The sequence below is a fragment of the Anoplolepis gracilipes genome, chromosome 16 (assembly GCF_047496725.1).
Source record: "Anoplolepis gracilipes chromosome 16, ASM4749672v1, whole genome shotgun sequence".
Classification (NCBI taxonomy): domain Eukaryota; kingdom Metazoa; phylum Arthropoda; class Insecta; order Hymenoptera; family Formicidae; genus Anoplolepis; species Anoplolepis gracilipes.
The window spans coordinates 3837277-3857075 of NC_132985.1; the positions used below are offsets into that span (position 1 = coordinate 3837277).

At 35.6% G+C, this 19799-nt stretch overlaps 1 protein-coding gene across 5 annotated transcripts in view; it reads right to left on the minus strand.

The window, feature by feature from the left end:
- Nucleotides 1-507: 507 nt before the first annotated feature.
- Nachralpha1 (nicotinic acetylcholine receptor alpha1) overlaps nt 508-19799 on the minus strand; it is a 130247-nt gene continuing 110955 nt past the window's right edge. For all 5 annotated transcript variants that reach the window (XM_072908377.1, XM_072908376.1, XM_072908379.1 and 2 more), the window contains 3 exons: nt 12419-12599; nt 6072-7130; nt 508-861 (listed from right to left, as the gene is read on the minus strand). In XM_072908377.1, coding sequence (XP_072764478.1) covers nt 658-861; nt 6072-7130; nt 12419-12599 — 1444 coding nt within the window. In that variant the 3' untranslated portion in view covers nt 508-657. The remainder of the gene's footprint in view (nt 862-6071; nt 7131-12418; nt 12600-19799) is intronic.

Sequence of the window (19799 nt, forward strand, 5' to 3'; positions counted from 1 at the left end):
ACACGCATACACATGCGCGCTCCTATCTCACGTTATCTCACTCTGTCACGAAAGCTCTCTTATCCTCGTGTACCATGCGGTCGCACGCCCTTATCTTATCTCCATCCCGAAGGGTGATCGGACCAAAGTCCAACCGATCTACCCTCTTCGAGAAGGGTTTACAGTATCCCATTTCACGGAATTTCATTCGTTCGTGATCCGTTCGTCGCATCGCTTGATCCCCTCACTTGCGTGTCCATCTTCTTGGTGTCATCCGTCCGGAACCATGTATCTTTGGCACCAGCGTGAGTTTGAGAGAGGGTCCTCTTCCACATCGACGCGAAAATCGGCAGTTTCGATGATGGGCGGCCGCGGGGAACGACGGCAACGACGACGGCGACGGCGACGACGGCGACGACGGCGACGACGACGGCGGCGGCGGCGGCGGCGGCGGCGGCGGCGGCAGCGGCGGCGGCGGCGGCGGCGGCAGCGACGGCGGCGGCGGCGGCGGCGGCGGCGGCGGCGGCGGCGGCGGCGGCGGCGGCAGCGACGGCGGCGGCGGCGGTAGCGGCGGCGGCGACGTCGACGACGACGACGGTGATGACGTGGACGACGCCGTCGTCGGCGATTAGGCAGCCGACACTGTGGACGCGGCACGAGGCCGCGCGGGATCGTCGACTAGTCCTCCTCGGGGCCCATGCCCAACAGCATCATCTTCTTCTTGGCAATCTTACTGTATTTGATGTCGATCGGCTTCGTCTTGTCGTAGAGGCTCGGCGCTTGTAAGATAATCAACGCCGTGCCAAACACGCAGGCCAGCGTGAAGATCCAAAGGAAGATCCGGTCGAGCACCATCGCGACGTACTTCCAGTCCTCCTCCACCTGGGAACAATCCAGGAAGAACGTACGTCGTAATTAGTTATTTATTTTGCTAGAAAATAATCAGCGTTCTTTCGGAATTTGTCGTAATAAATTTAAAAAATCGCATTTGTTTCGAGGACAAACATTTTTGAAAATTCGAAAAATTATAAAACTTTGGAAATATATAAAGAGTGTATTTTAATTTGCTGCTCAAATTTACTCTGTGCGAGCAAAACTAAGCTTAAACGTGTAATTTTTCATTTTTATTTTACTATTCAGAAAGAAAAAGGGATATAAAAAATTGGAGAAAAACATTACTTCTTTTAATGTTTTTAATATTAATTGTTAAAAAAAAAATCAATTATAAATCGTGTATTGTGTGTTAACTGTTTAAACAAGAATTAGAGTTTATTAAAAACTCTGAGATTATTAAAAGAAGTAATTTTTCTGAATAAAATATTTCTATGTGTATTTATGAATATAATACCAAACGTACTTTAATGAATTTTACGTTCTGTTTTAAATTGCAATTAGTTTAATTGCAAATTATTTTACTTTTACCATACAACACTTAATTTTAACAAACTTTAGCAATAATTCAACTACTGACTAATCCGCATCAAAACGAATGCGTCTCGTATGCAGAAATGTATATGGATCTCATAAAGACACGAGAGACTCTCGAGCCAGAGTCTGTCGCGCATGTTTAGTATCAACAACTTGCTGGGCGTATCCGTTATCCAACTTGCAGAGCATTTGGTATACGACGAGCTATAGGACGAGTTTCTATCTCACGTGATCCGCTGGAGTACTCTCGACATACTGCGTCAGCTTCTTGCATGGAGAAAGAGAGAGAGAGAGAGAGAGAGAGAGAGAGAAAGACGTGAAAAAGAAAGAGAAAAGGATCGATCCGTCGCGCTAACGGTGTATTGACTTCCATACAGATTCTCACTGCGTCAAGGGGGGAGCCAGAGAGACACGATAAAACAGTCACCCAATACTTTTATGATACTTTCACAAGGACAATGCACCAGACCGTTACTTCGCTACTACTCCGCTCTCACCATTTCCCTCGTATCTCCTTCCCGCTCTGCTCGTTGAGGAACCCGCCGAAGAAACATCTTTGCCCTGAGAGCATTCTCGATACGTGATCTCTGAGACTGATGTCAGAAAGCGAATGAATCCTCCCCCTTTATTTCTGTATCGATGCGCGACATTCATAACAATCATGTATTTGTATAATTAAAAGCAATTAATATAAATTTAATTATATATAATGCACATTTTTTGATGAAATTTATTTATATATATTTAATTTGTAAATTTGTTTTTTTACATATAATTAAATATTTACTTGATTAATAATTAAATATATATAAATAAATGAATAATTAAAAGTACACACACGCAAAATAAAATTAATTATTAATGATAAAATAATAAATATGAAAATAAAGCGTTTGATTAAGGTATGAGGTTTAATACGAATTTCTACGCAACGTTTAATATTTAATCCAACGATTTCGTATTGCAATCGAGTTATTCAAAACTCTTTCAAAATCTAACAGAGTATTGACAATATTTCTCATTTTACATTTTATCCACATAAAAGATTCTTTCGATCTCTTTTGCAATTTTATGTATATATTTGGCGTGTACGATTAAAAAAGTATAATTCCATGCAAGATAGGGTGGCATTATGCGGTTCTATGAAATCGAGTTGTAGCCAAGTTTTGGCTACAACAACTGGATTGGCTGCCGCATCATCCTCCATCCTTTACTATATGAAAATGCATTTGCATATTTTGTATATATATATATATATGTGTATATTTTGAAAGGTATATATCGTATGTATATGTTTTGTTACATAGCATACATAAGGCGATAAGCATACAATGTGCAATCGTTGCTGATACACCCACATTGTTCTATGGAGTATTCGATATATCGCTTCACATACAAAAAACATTTTTAATGTAATTAAATAATGTAAAATAGAATGTCAAATTGTCAATATAAATTTCCTTTCTTCTCGGAATAAGAAAATGTATGTCATATCCTGTAATAATTTAAATGTTAATTTAGAAAATTATAGTTACGTTTGAGATAAAGAATTTCATATACAAGTAAATATTGAACAAAGGTATTGTATCGCAATACTATTCGCAAAAATACCGAAAAAACAAGTAAATATTAAGGTTCTTTATTTTCCCCCCTAACTGTTTTGCTCACGTTCATAAAATTATAATTAAAGCAAAAAATAACAGTAAGAAAATATTATTTTTTATAATATTTATATATATTTTTGTTCATTAAAGCAACGATTTTTCTATAAGTGATGCAATTTAGATATTTGTTGCGCAGACGTCAAATTAGATGTAAAACAATTTTTTTAAATATATAAATTGGAAAATTTCAAATTTACTTAAATTTTTGCATCAAATTATTCGAGTCGTTTTTGTCATTTTAATCTTGCAAAATGACTCTCTCTCCCTCTTGCCCTCTGATACTTTTTGAGCACTCGGTATATATACACTTGCCGCAAAACGGGCGCATTTGGCAATGAACGGCACTTTGCCGCAATGCGTTCTCCACCGTATACTTTGCGCAAATAAGTTATACGCGAGACATTGGAGGGAGAAAGGGGGGCAGGGGTCGAGGAATGGTCTCAAGTGAAGCTTCATCGCACTTGGTTCGCCATGGCACCAAGATATCCAAAGATATGCCTTGGCAAACTACATAAATCTGGAAATCAGCACATATCCGGAATCACAAGGTTCCGATTTAACTGAAGACCGCTACGCGAAATGTTCCCTCCCTTGGAAATTGGACGCACAATATCACAATATTTTTTTCGTACGGTCTGGCATCGATTTTTATCAGAGAAAATATCGAAATGTTAAAATAATTTTTTCATGTGAAAAAATAAAACTTTAAAAGCAAATAAATAACGGAATATTATATATTTTTTTGTTTAATTTTTAAAATTGACTTTGCTGTAATAAAAAGCTTCAATTAAAGATTAAATTATTTAAATACTGCAGTTGTAAGAAGATAATCTTCTTTTTCTAATATTCTCGGCAAGAAAAAAATGTTTAATTATTAGTTTTATTCAGTAGAAGTGACAGTTAAGTTATAAATGCTTTCGAAATCGTTTTTTCGACAATTCTGAATAACTTTTGAATAAATCATAAGCCAGATATTCTCCCGTTGACGCTTCCTTTTAAAATGGCTGAAATGTGAAATGTATATGCGATGGTCAATCTGAATACAAAGATGTCTCTTTTTTATTGCTTGAGAGAATAGTCCGGTAAATGCGAGGGAAAAACAATATGGAAAGAGGCAGAACTGACAAAGAAAATCTTCTATTTGTTTAACATCCGCCTTCGCAATATTTTCAGCGCCGTTATTTCATGACTGTTGCCGCGGATTATGTCTATCGTCGAGATCCGACAGAGTTGATGCTTTTTCGATTTTACGAAGGAGATTTCCAAATCTCTGGAGTATACGCGTTTGAGTTGGGGGTCGCGGTGTATCTTATTGTTAGATACGCTATAAAATCCGAAATATCGCAGGAAACTGATCGCGAGATCTGTCTAAAATATGAGAATTCGGGTCAGGATATATAAATTCGAACATGTAGAGCAATTTGAATGCTTGGTATAATGATGATACGGCGCTAACAATGAAAAACGCATCATTATAAAAACAAAAGTCATTTTGAAATGTCCTTGGATACACACATATACTTATAGTGCGTTTAATCTCGAAATGTCTTGCATATACGATACGAAATATGAAGTCGATAACAGAAATGTATTTATTTATTTAATAAATAAATTTAATTAATAAGTTAACAAATAAATAAACCAATTAAATCAAATCAAATTTAAGAAAATTTAATTAAATCAAGAAATTAAATTACTATGTAAACTTGATCACGTTAAATAATTTGATAGCATCTCTCATAAAAATAACTACGAGACTGCATGTGTGTGTGAACCAAACATCGTTTAAGACGCAATAAGTAAATTAATATTCTATACGCATTATTCCTCCTTAATGAAAGCCAATAACCCTCTTATAGTATTATGGAATCACGGATAATGAGAGATTCATTACGTCGCGTGCAGAATCACAAAGGCAGTTACGTATGGTACACGTGGCATTATTGTCATCCGTGTACCGTATATTACGTGACACGATATATTATGTTCAAGAACTATTTCACTGCCATCTCACCCCGAAACGCCGCACAATAATAAAACCTATAACAATTCTTTCCCTCGATGCCATTAAACTTTGCAATATATAAATCACCGTTTTTTGTATCATATAAAACGGAGCGGCCATCGTGTACGTTCAACCGATACAAAACATTCGAGGTTTTGCAAACTGCTACTTTCAGTGGTTTTACTCGTAATCGAGAAATCCAATCGTTCGAGAAAATTATATAAATCAAATAATCTCAATTCCGTTCGCGCTTTCAAGTATTACAATCTAATTTAAAACAATCTAAAGTGCAAAATAATAATTAAATACTACGCGATAGATAAAAAAAAAATATATTATTAAAGTATGATAGTAATATATTAAATAAAATATATATACTCTGACTTGTACAGAATTTCTTCTACAAAATATGATAATAAACATTTAGAATACATATATAGTTAAAAAAATTTGTATTAAATAATTAATTTGGTATTTAAAGCGTATTGCAGTATTTATAAAATAAGTTTGTAATTGTAATAAACTTTTATATACTACACATAAACATTTTTTTCTGCTGCGCAAAGTTTAAAAGTTACATAAATAAGTGGGCGTTTGATTTTAAGGTCAGACGTCACACCTTTAAAGGATGACAGGACATGAATGGAATACTTTGCGATTCATGTGTTTTAAGACAACTTACATATCCACAAAGTCTCTTTCAATTAAAGACTTCTGATTGACGGTGTTTCGTAAACAGCTTATTTTTAAAGAAACGAGATTCTACAAAACAAGAAGTAATGATTAAAGTATGAAAGTATTTTTCTCGAATTATTATTGATTTTAAGGTTGTCGTTGAATTGCTTTCGGCAAATAAATACTTGCTTGTCTGACGGCGACCCAATCATTTTAAATCGTATAAAAATAAAATGCGCGGGGATAAAACATATAAAAATATGATTTTCTCTCTCTTTTCCTATGGATATAAAAAAATAATAAATAATAATAATACTCACGCTCTCGAATTTGTCCTTGTTCTTGGCGTGTTGGGCGATGAAGCGAGCGTCGTCGATGGTTTTCTCGATCTCGCGTACCAACGGCTTCTCGAAGGTGGGGCTGACGTCCTCGTGAGCATATCCGGGGCTAGCCGGCCCGAAGAGATCGTCGTCCGCCCCAGGCAGTGGCAGCGAGGGTAGGGGCTCCTCGAAGCAGGGTGCGACGGTGCCGACGGTGCCGACGGCGCCGAGGTCGTACCTCGTAGCCGGCGGCGGGAGCCCGTGCGGCGGTACCTCGTACTCTCCGCTGAACCTCTTGCCGTAGTACGTGTCGTACTTATCAGTCTCTGGTACATGGAACACATCGGTGAGGATGCCCTCGGGCGGCTTGCCGTTCGCCGCCTCGACATCGTCCTCGTCGTCGTCGTCATCGTCATCGTCCTCGTCGTTGGCGCCGTCGTCGTCGGCGTCATCGTCCGCACCACGACCAGCACCGTTTCTACCCTCATCCTCGTCGTCGTCGTCGTCCTTCTTCGGCCGCTGTATGAGGAGGAACCGCGGCAGCACCTGGATGAACACCACCCGAACCCAGTTGGACATGCGGTGGGTCACGGGCGAGCGGAAGTTGACGTTCAGCACGGCTATCGTGACGACCACCGACAGCGTCACCAGCACCATCGTGAAGAGCAGGTACTTGCCCAGAAGCGGCACCGTCAACGACGTGGGCGGTATTATCTCGGCCAGCAGCAGGAAGAACACCGTCAACGACAGTAATATCGAGATCGACAGCGAGACCTTCTCGCCGCTGTCGCTCGGCAGGTAAAACACCAGCACCGACAGGAAGGATATGCCCACGCACGGTATTATCAGATTCACCGTGTAGAAGAGGGTCTTGCGGCGCAGGGTGATGTTGAACACGATGTCGGGGTAGGGCTCCTCGCAGCATATGTAGAACGCCTCGTTCCTCACGGCAGGCACTTTTATGATGTCCCACTCGACGGAGATATAATAATCGGTCAGGTCGATCCCGACGTCGATTCTATTCGAATCCTCGGTCTGCAGGAGATGCCGCAGGTCGACCTGCAAACATGACGGAAAAACCGAACGTCAGTCGAATGAAAATTCAACAAGGTTTGGCACGAGAATTTTTTTGAAAAAAAATGCGTAAGATATTTTTATCTGTGCGATCTTAGCCAAGTAGAAAATGCAATCGTAAATCTATCATCTGTGGTAGAGTCGAAATAAATTCTTCCCACTCAATCTCGGTTAGCTAATGATCGTAATTATGTAGATATAATTATTTTTAAATCTTTAAATATCATGCGATTATGCTATTGTACACAATAGGTACTGTGCGGTTTGAATTTCCAAAGAAAATATTTTCCGTAACATTCCAACACTGAGATTTTCTATCTTTCGCGCTTCATTTAATATTGGGCATAATAAAATGTATATCTTGCGGGCAAATACATATGCATAAATATTTTATCTTAAAACATGCATTTTGCCGCGACATACACATGTATACGCATATTGTATTATTGACATAAATTTATATTTTACATCAGCAAATATTTAATACAATCTGAATATTTAGCTTTGCGTAAAACTCGCGTTATAAGTATGTAATAGCAGTAACGTACTATATAAATGTGTGTGTGTGTGTGTGTGTGTGTGTGTGTGTGTGTATGTATATGTTTATACATCAATCAGAAAACAATTTTAACTGTTACACATTGTTACAACGCACATTACATTATTAATAAAAGCTGAAGTTATCAAAAAATATGTACACTATGTATTAATGTAATAAAAAAGCCAAATTTTTTAAATTCTTTCATAAATATGTTTTCTAGTATTTTTTATATTTTCAGAATTTTCCAAACAATATATTATTGCAAAAAACATTTTTACAATTAGAACGACTATGATTTTTATGAAAAAAAAATATAGAGCAATTATAGAGTAATATTGATTATTAATTTAATTTTTTATATTTTTAAATAATATAACATATATTAAAATAAACAATTCTTCCGTTCATATACATATAGTATATGTAAAATTTTGTAAGAAGAAATGATGATAAAGATACTGCAAAGAACAATCTAGTTTTCAATTATTTATTTCCTTATATAAAGACTACGTAAAGTAAATTGGACTAAAATATCGTTAAATCTTTTAAATTTTGGTTCTTTAATGAATAGATTTCCTCATTTGTTTTTTAATAAATAATATAATATATATAAATTGCACGCGCGTTATCATATATACAAGCAGAAAATGAATTGTTATAAAATACATAGAAAGATGCTCATCTATAGTCGTCTAAACCATACTGTTATAATCCAAAGCATCTTCCTTTAGCGATAGCCTGTTAATCCGTCTCAAGATCTGTAATCTAACTAATCTTCAGAGTGAATCCTCGGCTTTCGAATCACGCCCATTAAAACGATCTCAGAAGTTCGATTCAAAATTGCAATAGCTAAGTCGAAATTGTTATTCCTTTCCGCCGCGCCTACTATTCTAATCCTCAATTGCCCGACATCTGATGCAGTACATAATCAAAACACGCCGACAAGAGATAAATCAGCAGATATAGCCGAGGAGAGTACTCTTGGAGTCCATAGATTATCTTAGCGCGCTGTCTAATCGATGCTCAGAATAATCCGCATTATGAAAGGAGTTTCTTGACAAAGCAAGTATGTATTTGTGCGATGTAGCTCTACAAATGTAAACACATTGATGTACAAATATTATTCCAAAATTGACAGCCACTTGTGGTTAGACGACACAACGTGTAGTCTTTCAAGCAAGCTAAAGTCGAGTTGTTTCGTCTAATAATGCGACGAGCGACTATTTTAAATTACTACAGATGAATAAATTAACGTTTTTAATAAATGCATGTGCGTATTTCCTGAAGAATATAAACCTCACACCAACAAATTACATTGTTTCGAAATATTTCGTACATGAAATGCCCGACGCAGGTATATATAAAAGCGAGAATACAGCTTCGCGCCATTCACACCAGAAGAAGACAATAACCAGAATCGTCATTGTGCTTTAAACTGCTGCGCCTTGAAATTTATGGACTGCACGACTTCTATTCGAAGACATTTCTGATACAGCTTTCGCGCGATAAATAAGATCTCGTGGCCTATACGTTGACTTTCAACGGTATACTTTGGATATATATCTGCTCGCATTCCAAAACAATAGATATCCTGTATATTATCCTTTGTATCATATACAAATATTAATAGAAGATAATTAAGAATGCCGTTTACTTTAACGTCAAGGTATGAACAATTATTAAAGAATGCAAATTGAAAAGTATTAAATATCTGAAAATAAATTTACTAAAAATACAACTTTTCTCAGGGATACAAATAATAAAACTTTGTCTTTTAATTTAATTTCATGTGATTATCTCATTCTACTGAAAACTTGATCTGAGAGTTAATTTAGCCGCTTATATATTTAATGCTGAAAATTATAAAGTTGTAAAAAGAGACATCAGTTCTTAAAACAAACCGTTGAAAGAAATTCGACTTTTATTTCGTCAACATATAACTGACATTTTATGTATATATGTATTTCTCTTCCATGTTGTTGAAGGTTTTCTCGATCAGCTACGAGTCGCCGAAATCCATTTATTCTTCCCTACAATCGATTTTCTAGGTACACTATAGTTTAAAAGAGAGAGAGAGAAAGAGAGAGAGAGAAGGAGCAAAAAGACTTGAAAAGGAAAGAAGGAGGAACGGAACGGAAGAAGCGAACGGAAGAAATTGGATACCTCTAATGGCTGTGATGGATAAATTCTGGCTATCTCAAAGTCTGCAGACCATGGAATTGGAATAAAGTCGAGAACCAAATCTCGCGACCGCGAGATCAGGGTTACCGGCTGATCCTCCCCGGACCACTTTCGAGATCTGTCGATAGTTCGATGAACGATCGTTGCTCATTCGCCATGCCTTTCTCGCGCATTTTCTCACTGCTGCTCGCTCTTTTTATTCGGGGATTCGTTTTCTGATTTTTCAATTTCGTCTTTGTGAATCGAAAAGTTTTCCCTTTTAATTTAAATTACAGAAGAATTTTGCATAACAATCCATTCCAATTCTTTCTAACGTCATTTCAATTTCTTTGAAATAAGAATAAAAGTAATTATCGTGTCATTATAATTACAAACATTATAATTAATAAATATAGCTTCCCTCTCTCTTTCTCTCTCTCTCTGAAAACTTTATTAAAACTCTATTAAATATTTTCTATCATCTTTATCTCTAAGTTATCAATTTTTTTAATGTCTTGAATTCTCTAGCAGTAAAATTTGTATTGTTGTATAAAGGTATATTGGCATCTATTGTTACATTGATTTTTATTGACATCTACATATATGCGACGATTAAACATTCCGTAAATATTGCAATCAGTTTTGTATCGATTAACCTTCACTGTTGAATATAAGCGCCGTTCTCTACCTTCCCGTATCACCCCGATGTCTTTTTCGGGATGGAAAATATACTCGATCGGAGCCGCGAGACATGCCGCTGGGAGAAATCGGAATCGAAATGCGGAAACGGAAGTTATCCACCGCGTGGGTAGATACGAGGTTGATCACTGGCGGTCCTGTGTTTTCGAAGTGGCTAGCACGGACGAGCTTCTCTGTCGAAATGGCTTACCCCCGCAGACGTGGGATTTATATCCGCAACTGTACAACGGTAAAACTCTCACAGACAGGCGGATTTGTCAGTGACGGATATATCCGTCGATCGAACGATGGCTAGGGCTTATTCCCGTCGGATTGCGCGTGAGAGAAAATGCGATCGACAGGACAAACAGGCGCCTCGCGAGTTGTAATCGCCAAAAATCGTGACATTTCATTGACGCGCGCGTTACTGCTCGCGTTGAAATTAGAACGCGCGGTGAAATTCCGTCGAGAATTTCATCGCGAAACACGTCTATAATAATAATAAAATACACAATCGGAAAAAAATAATATTATTTTGTGCCAATTGAAAATAGTCGGGCAAAATAACGCGCAGTTGGTAGTTTAAGAGATAAAACATTGCCATTTTTAACTCTATTCAATTTCATGTATTATTTACTTCCATAGTTAATTTATCTTATAAAGTTATCCGGCTTCTTTTTTTTTCTCTCTAGAGTATAATTACCAGAACGTAAAGCGAGATAGCTTGGCTAATTTAACGTATAAAGTTAACCAACGCGAGAAGAAACTTTTGCTCTAGATATTTCTTATAGATATTCTTTAGATGCTTTAAATTTCTCAACGCTAGTTGATTATTTCAGTTGCAAATTATTTTTTTGCTTCAAAGTTACAAAAAATGCGAATAAATATAACCACCTAAATATCATTCTATTAACATTTTGTAGAGCTATGTTTATCCAGATAAATTTGAGTTTTTACATTTTCATCTTACAATTAGTGCAATTTATAATAACACGTTTATTGTATCAGAAATTTGCAATACTCCTATTTTATATTTACAAATTTTCAAAATAAATAACATATACATAAAGTAATCTCTAATTAAATCCCAAAAATTTTAGATGTGTAATGTATACATATGCGTCGTTATTCAAATTAATTCGAGTTTTAATTTATATGCAATATTTGTATAATAACGAATATTAAAAACATCACTTTATTCATATATGAATGTGAAAACGCATGTAAAAGTATACGTACAATTTATGGTGAGAATGCAAAATTCTGACTTTCTCAAAATATATGTAAAAATATAAATTCAATTTATCGTAGATGTGTTGAGCATGTATGTGCGTGTATAACATTATTTAAATTATATCTATTATATTTAAGCTATGAAATATATTTTATAATACCGAACAAATTTTTATATATATTATATATATATATAATAAAAATTATTATCACATACACACTTTTGAGTTTTGAGAAATATGTATGATATATTCCTCGTTTATTTAAACTTATGCAACATGTGTGCAATAAATTGTCATTACATAAATACTATTTTGTATTACGCGTTAGAAAATGTTTCTTTCTACATGCCCAATATTCTTTTTATATGATCAATTATGAAATTCTTCGCGAAATAGTTTTATAAAATTATAAAAAAAAAATATGTAGAATAATTATAGAGTTACAATCTAATTTCTACTTGTCCTCTAACATCTTTCTACATGTTATTATTATATATTAATTCATTATATATTAACTCAGGAAGAGATAATTCTCAAAATTATTTTAGTAAACAAATATTTGACAAGCAAATTCGGACACGTGTGCACAATCTATCTTTATATAATAATAATAATAATTTATAACCGCAATATATATCTGATTACGTTAATCTACTTACCGTATAACCGTCGTAAGTCCACGAACCAAACTTCATAAAACAAGTCTGTTGGTCGAAGGGAAAGTATTCCACGTCGATCTCACAAAATGATTTATAGATTGCCGGTGGCTTCCACACGACCTTCCCCGTATGGTGCAAAATCGCCTTAGTCATGATGGTTACCTCATAATTACCATCGGCACTGAAAACAAAGAAAATCAACATTTTAAATAATTCTTAAACAATTTAAAATAATAACTATTATTATTATAACATATCACATTTTTCAAAATATCGCTGTAACGTGAATACATTTTTTTATATTGCCTTATAATAACTTGAATCGTCAATTTGTAACATTACATCACACAATATAAAAGGTATTTGTATAAGGATGTTCTTATTTTTGTTTTTTATTTTTTTTACGCAATAAATATTTATTCAATCAAACATTTTAGATTAATTATATTTAATTAATATTATTAATATTATTATATAACGAGAAAGACTTATGGTCAAGAAATATGTATCTTATAATCACTACAATTCTACTTCTTAAATTATCTGCAAGGAAAAGGATAAGCGCCATTAGGGTGCAGCGCAACCATACATCATAGTAGAATGTTAAAAGCTTTCTGCCATATGTAAAACCAATAGAAACGAAATCAATCGATATCTCGAATAAAACGAAGCGACGCTTCAAATGTTGCTGTGTAAAAATTTGACAAAGCGATATACGCTTCGATGCGTACATCGAACAGCTGTAACCAATCTATCGCCGCTCTCTTTTTCAATCACCTTCTATCTATAAATTTCTCTAAAAATTAACTCTCTCTTTCTCACCTCTTCTCTCTTTGATCTGTAGTAACATAAAAAAAATCACAGGATATAATAGTAATAAACGATTTCAATCTACATATCTATATCTTTCTCACTCTTTGAATTTACATTTACTGATAAATGTCCCAAAATAAAAGTATACTTGAAACACATTACTATATTTTAATCAATATTAAATGATGCTCGATGTATTGATCTCACATCATTTTTTACATTATTTTTATTAATATAATAAAAAAAATATTCTTAAGAGAAACTAGTAAAATCATCTTTCGTTCGTCTATGAGCAAACTGTGCAAAAAATCTTCCCATGAAATTAACCGATAAATGGAAAATTTAAATTAACACGACAAATCGCTTCTCTTCAATTCAATTCTATTCTCTCCAATTCCGTTTGATTTTTTCATTCTTTTACAGTATAATAAGAAAATAATTTTTACATTGCAATTTCACTGACGGGATTTAAGCACGTGTTAAATCAGAGATGAGTCGAGCACGGTTGTCAATTCCAAAGCTGTGAAAATTCAAGCGGAATTAACACGGGCAGCTCGCCGTGAGCGAGCTAAGAAAATCCGTCGAATAAACGACACAGGTAACGGGCAACACACCGGGGCGATATTATTACGCAAGGCTAAGGAAACAGAGCGCACGGAACGAAATAAACTCGTCGAGATAATGCGATCTCGCTCTCGGATTTCTGATATAATATTATACATGCCATGCCGCGACCAGCTGACGCTGTCGCAGCTGTCGCTGCCGCGACTTGCACTTGTTGCACTACTTTTAACCCGGCGTCCGGTCAGCCCCTGGCGTTCTTTCTTATTAGTCCGATACGTCACGGCTGTTATATCGCGCGAATTCTGCGACAATTCTGCCGTGTCGATTCATTTCGCGTCAATTCGTGAATTTTTCATCCGTACCGTCTCGCGCCCCGTGACGATACTATCGATCGTGATATTTCTTCACCACGTCCGTCGGGACGAGAGAGACGCCCGTTCTTTGACATATAAATTGTCGATCGACCAAATAATTCATAGCCTCAGCTGCTACAGTGTAGGTAACATGGTGTACACGAAGATATAAGCGTGTATATAAGATGTCCAAGAATATACATATATATATATATATATATATATATATATATATATTCTAATCTATTCTACTTCTTCAGAGACAAAGCTAAGAAAATGGTTACCGGCAGTCTCACTCAGTGACGAAGGATCAATAATTATGAAAATCATTTAGCATTTCACGTTACTCCACACTCAAAAAAATATTTTGCTAATGTAGATAGATTTCTAGATGTGTCAATTAAAATTTATCGCTACTTTTTGTATCTATTAGAATATTGTTTGTCACGTATAGAATTTATAGCAGCAATATTCTAGCAATACCTCTAGAAAATTTAGATCCCATTGTCAAATATTAATCACAAACATAATTGTCCTTAACAAGATAGATACCACAGAAAAATTTTCTATCTAAATTACACTAAGAGTACAGATATAAATTGCGTCTCTGTTATGTAAATTAATTAAGTACAAAATGTATGCGGTATTACAGTATTTGCTAATCATTTATTTACCTCGATTAATTTTTCATACCCAGAACATTTTTGCTGTAATTGCAAGACTATTTTTTTGAGTGTATAAACGTAATTGTTATAAAGTAAAAGAAAAATATTCTAACTTTTATATTTATAATTACTTACAATATATTTAAAAAAAGCTCTTATAATTTTTACAATTTTTGAAATATCTAGAATGTAATATACAAACAATTCACACAAAGCCGAAATTCTTTCTCTCAATAGATAGATGGATTAAAAAGAGTTGAAACAACTGATGGAGAAGATTAATCAGCATTTAAAAAAATAATAATTCGAAATCTTATAAGCGTGATGTATAAGGGGTTGTACGTTTAATGTTAGCTAAACGATTCATGAGACGAGCGTTTGCTCGCAACAAAAGCTGAATATCGAATAAAGTTCTCGCGTCTCTCTGTGAATCCTGTTACACAAGCTTCTGAGCGTCAATGTAGGTCTCCTGCACTTTGTGTGGTCATCCGATAATTATATTTCTGTTATCAAACTCTGTATAGAGAGAGAAGGAAGAAAAAGAAGAAGAAGAAGAAAAAGAAGAGAGTGGGTTGCGAGCTAAAAATAAGGGTAGTTTGCCTTAATTATGTATCTAATTTATTCCAAATTTCGATCTCACACTTTTGAAACCAGACACGCCCACGTAGTCATTAATCACATTTCTGCTATTATGATATTATATCTCTCGCTTTTCTGCATTCGATTGTATCGTAATCTTGAAATATATAGCCGTCAATAACGATAGAAACGATGTAGGGATAATTATCCGAGAATCGATTGCGCGATGCATTTTCCACCGGCCGCGTAGTGTTCAATTATGATCGATCGAACGGCTATCTTCATGAATGGTGAAAGCAGCCGTCACAATTCCTGTAAGCGGGACAGGAAACATAGCCAGGAAAATTAGTCTGTGCGCTTGGAATATTGCTTACATTAATCCCGCAAATTGGTCGTGCTGAATGCTTCGCGAATTGAAAGTCACTGTTTCCGACGCGCATGCATTAGAAGGGAATGGTGATAATGACGATTCATCTGAGAACACGCGGATCGATGGAAAGTGACGTTTTAATCGCGACACCATGTCGTCAAAACGAGAATTTAAACTTTGTTCTCAGGCGAGATACGTTACCGTCGTTACATAATCTCGGATGTTGCAGCATTATATTCTGCCGCCAGAAAAGATAATCGTTCGCTTTTAAATGGCAGAACGAATCGCAATTGTACTTGCAGTCGTGATTATCCAGTAAGTAAGCTTCAAGAAACTCTATTTCATTGAAATTTGCGTGTAATAAAATAAAGTATGCGATGATCTTGAATAAAATTTTGCTGAATCTTTGCTGAAGGTAGATGGTTGCGTGATAATATGTTTAAAAAAGCGCAATAAATGTCTGTCACAAGAAAGATGGAAAGTACAATATTCAGTCGTAATATTTGTACCTCGCCGGTTAAAAGACAGGAATGTTGTAACCGTGTCGTATAAAACAACGGTCGCATTCTGCGAGTAACGTCAAGAAAGTTCGAAGACTCAATTAATCACGTTTTTTCGTTTTCGGCGTGCTTTATGGCGCGTTTCTTGCGCGGTTACGTCATGTAAATCTCGGAACTCTGTGCCAGCAGTAAAACCTCCGTCGACGGCTTCGAGCCGCGATGAGAGGCGCATAGCCTTGTCGCAAATCTTAATGATAACGTCGCCGTCTTTTTCTCCCGTTTTCCTCGACTGTCTCTTTACCGGAGACGAGTCCTTGAAAAACTCTCGCACAAGAACCTGACATAATGAAAGACGATGTTCTCTCTCTCGCCGGTTAGCGCCGCGAAATTTCTCATGGCCACGTTAATTATTTTGATATTCATTTTGTTCGTTAATTCTCTCGTTGTAGATACCACTGAAATTGCACCTCTTTGGAATCTTTATTTTTAAATCAAACACACTAATGCCGTATACACTGCTGCTTGTGTATGTTTTAAGGTTCACATATAATTTTGTAATAAATACCAATAAATATATTTATAAAATATTTAAAGTATTAACTATATATAGATAACGTAAAAAAAAAAAAAAGAGAGAAAGATATTATAATCAAAATTAAAATGTGTAAAAATTGAAGAAACCAGTAAAATATACTAATGTATATAAATTCAATATAAAAAAATTAAAAATATAATTTAATTAAAAAATTAAATTTTAATATTTTTATGCGACGTTGTATCATCGTTCCGCGGAAATCGAGACCTCAAACGAACACGACGACGACATCGGCGCGAACATTGTAGATCGCCGGCCATTACGGTAAAGTCCACCGATAATCTTTTTCGCGTCTAGACCGCATCGGTATCCTCTTACCCGGGCAGTTTGTCCTACCTCGACGAGGTGAGAGCTCGTGCCGGAGTATATTCGCTGGTTTGAAAAGCTCGAATCGTTGCAACCGCATTCCGTATTGAGGCACCCTTTATGGCACGATATTACTTACAACCCCCTCCTCTCTACTGCCGTCCCTCGATCCGTCCGGCGATCGTTCCAAGGGAGAAAAGCTCCCTATTGTCGTAGATCTCAATGCTTACGATGTGGCATCCGCGTGTGAGACGGACCTGATCCCGCAATTGATAACGTGTTATGGCGCACGTGAGAGTGCTTCTCTGAAAAACTAGACGCGAGGGCTTGCGGTTGACACTTGCAAAATGCGAGTTGAATGGCTCGATGCGAGAAAGGGAGACAGAATTATTCTATAAATATAATCAAAGAGTAAGAGTCCGAATGCACTAGTAGCTCCCTACCATGGTAATTTTTTTCCTTTTGGCTCTGTCCCTCTATCGAGTTCATCCCTCCCACCACCCCTTTAGTACCTCGCTCCCCTTCCTATCAAATTTGCATAGTTCGCAAAAAACAAAATTGCTATATCGATTGCTTTTTTTTACGCGTATGTATGTATATTCGATTACTTAGAGAGAAGAACATTGCTTTGTTACCAGGTCATATCCGTTTTCTCGCGAGGCGACTGGAATGGATTACCGCGGCGCGCATCTGGGATGAGCTGCAGGTGCAGTAATCCGGTGATAATGGAGTAACGAGATTCGCCCGCACGTACGTTTCCTGCATATTTTAACTTTGCATTTTGCGGCAAGGTAGCACGTACTGCGCCAGGGTCGTTGTGCCTAAGCAACCCTTTGGCCGCCATTCTCTTGGCCCTTCGGGTACATATAGACGTTTATTTACTTCGCCGATTCGCCACGTAGACTTGGTGTACCGCAGCTAATTCTTACGAAATGGTAATTTTACGCGACTACTGGAACAATGTTTCGAGCTTTTGCAGGAAATATTATTTCGAACGTTGTTCGAATTTATATAATAGTAAATGTAAAATAAATTTAATAGTAGTATCAAAAACGCATAGTATAAAAGAAGGTGATTTCTTGTAAAATAAATCAGAAATGAAAAATAATATTTAAAAAAAAAGCTTTATTTTCGAAAAAAAAGTGATTTGGAAAAGTGGAAAATGATTAATAACATATTTAAACTTAATGAATTTATTTCGATAGTGGCTATTAAAAGATACTATAAAATTCCCTCTGTCAAAAAAAAATAAAGTTTTTGGATATTTTATCTACATATTTTTTTTATATATAGTTTTTTCAGTAAATTTAATCCATTTTAAATCGCTTTACTAAAGAGAATGTTATACTTTTAATATTTATGTACTTTATACACATATATGTATAATGTATTGGGACAATTTCGATTATAAGATCATTAGAGGTCTCATTTAAGTTTTAAAAAAGAGTGAATATATTATCTCTCAATATCCGTTTAAAAATTAATTTTCTCGAAACTAAAAACTCTCGTTCAAAGAAAAAAAATCTTGATCTATACTTTTTTAATTTATGTTTACACAGAAAATCTTGATGTATCCTATAAAATATGAGAATAAAAGATCGATACTGCAGAAATAGCCTTTTGGCATATGCCAAAATAATTTCTTAATTACCATAACACATCAAAGTATCGTTTGCGTCACTTATCTTGATGAACATTCACAAATAAAGTCAGTAAATATTAGCTAATTTCATGAAATCAAGAGAGTATAAGATAATTTTATGTAATTTGAAAACTCGTTTCGTTGATGTAATTGCTAATAAAATAATCTCGTTAAATCAACGATATTATCTCGTTAGTTTAGGGTAACAATTTTATCGGTTCAACAATATCCGGTCCATTAAATTGACAAAATCTTTTCTTCGAGTTGGTAATGACTCAGAGTTATTTAATTCGTTTGATACCTTTGTATCAAAACGTGACGATAGCTGAGCTCAGAGTGCACTTTGCATACAGAAAACAAAAAAATAGGAGAAGATATCGGGCGTAAAAGGCAAGCAACGCCGTCTTGGCACGTTACTGGGTGAGTTTTACATAATGTATCCTCTCGAAGAAATGAAGAAGATAAGACAAGAGATACCCGTGGCTCATGAACGGATTCAAAGCTCCTCGATGGAAATGAGAATGGCGGATTGAACGTCACACGCTTGAATGGAGTTTAATAGGGCGGGTTAAGTTTAGCTTATTTGATACACCATCTTTAAACGAGATTGCTTGCCTTCGTCCTATGAAACACGATTGTTGGGGAAGATATCGGAAATTAGGAATCGCCAAGAAATCGCGAAAATCATCAATCTTGTCAATATAACTTTTCTTTTAAATATTACATTCACTTTTTAACTTTAAAAGTATCTGACAGATTTCAATGAAATACGCTTTTGGAAAGTTCTTGAAGTTGCTGATTAAAACGTTTCGTTAACGAAAATGAGATGTGAAATACAAGTAATTTTTAAGTTGTTTGAGCAATCTAAAATCCATATTCGTAATGTTTCTTCCCCCACTTAAATATATGTTATTATTATTAATAAAACATATTTCCTTTTTGGAAGAATCGTCGTAAGCAATTGCCAACAATTGTAATGTTACAACAACGCGAT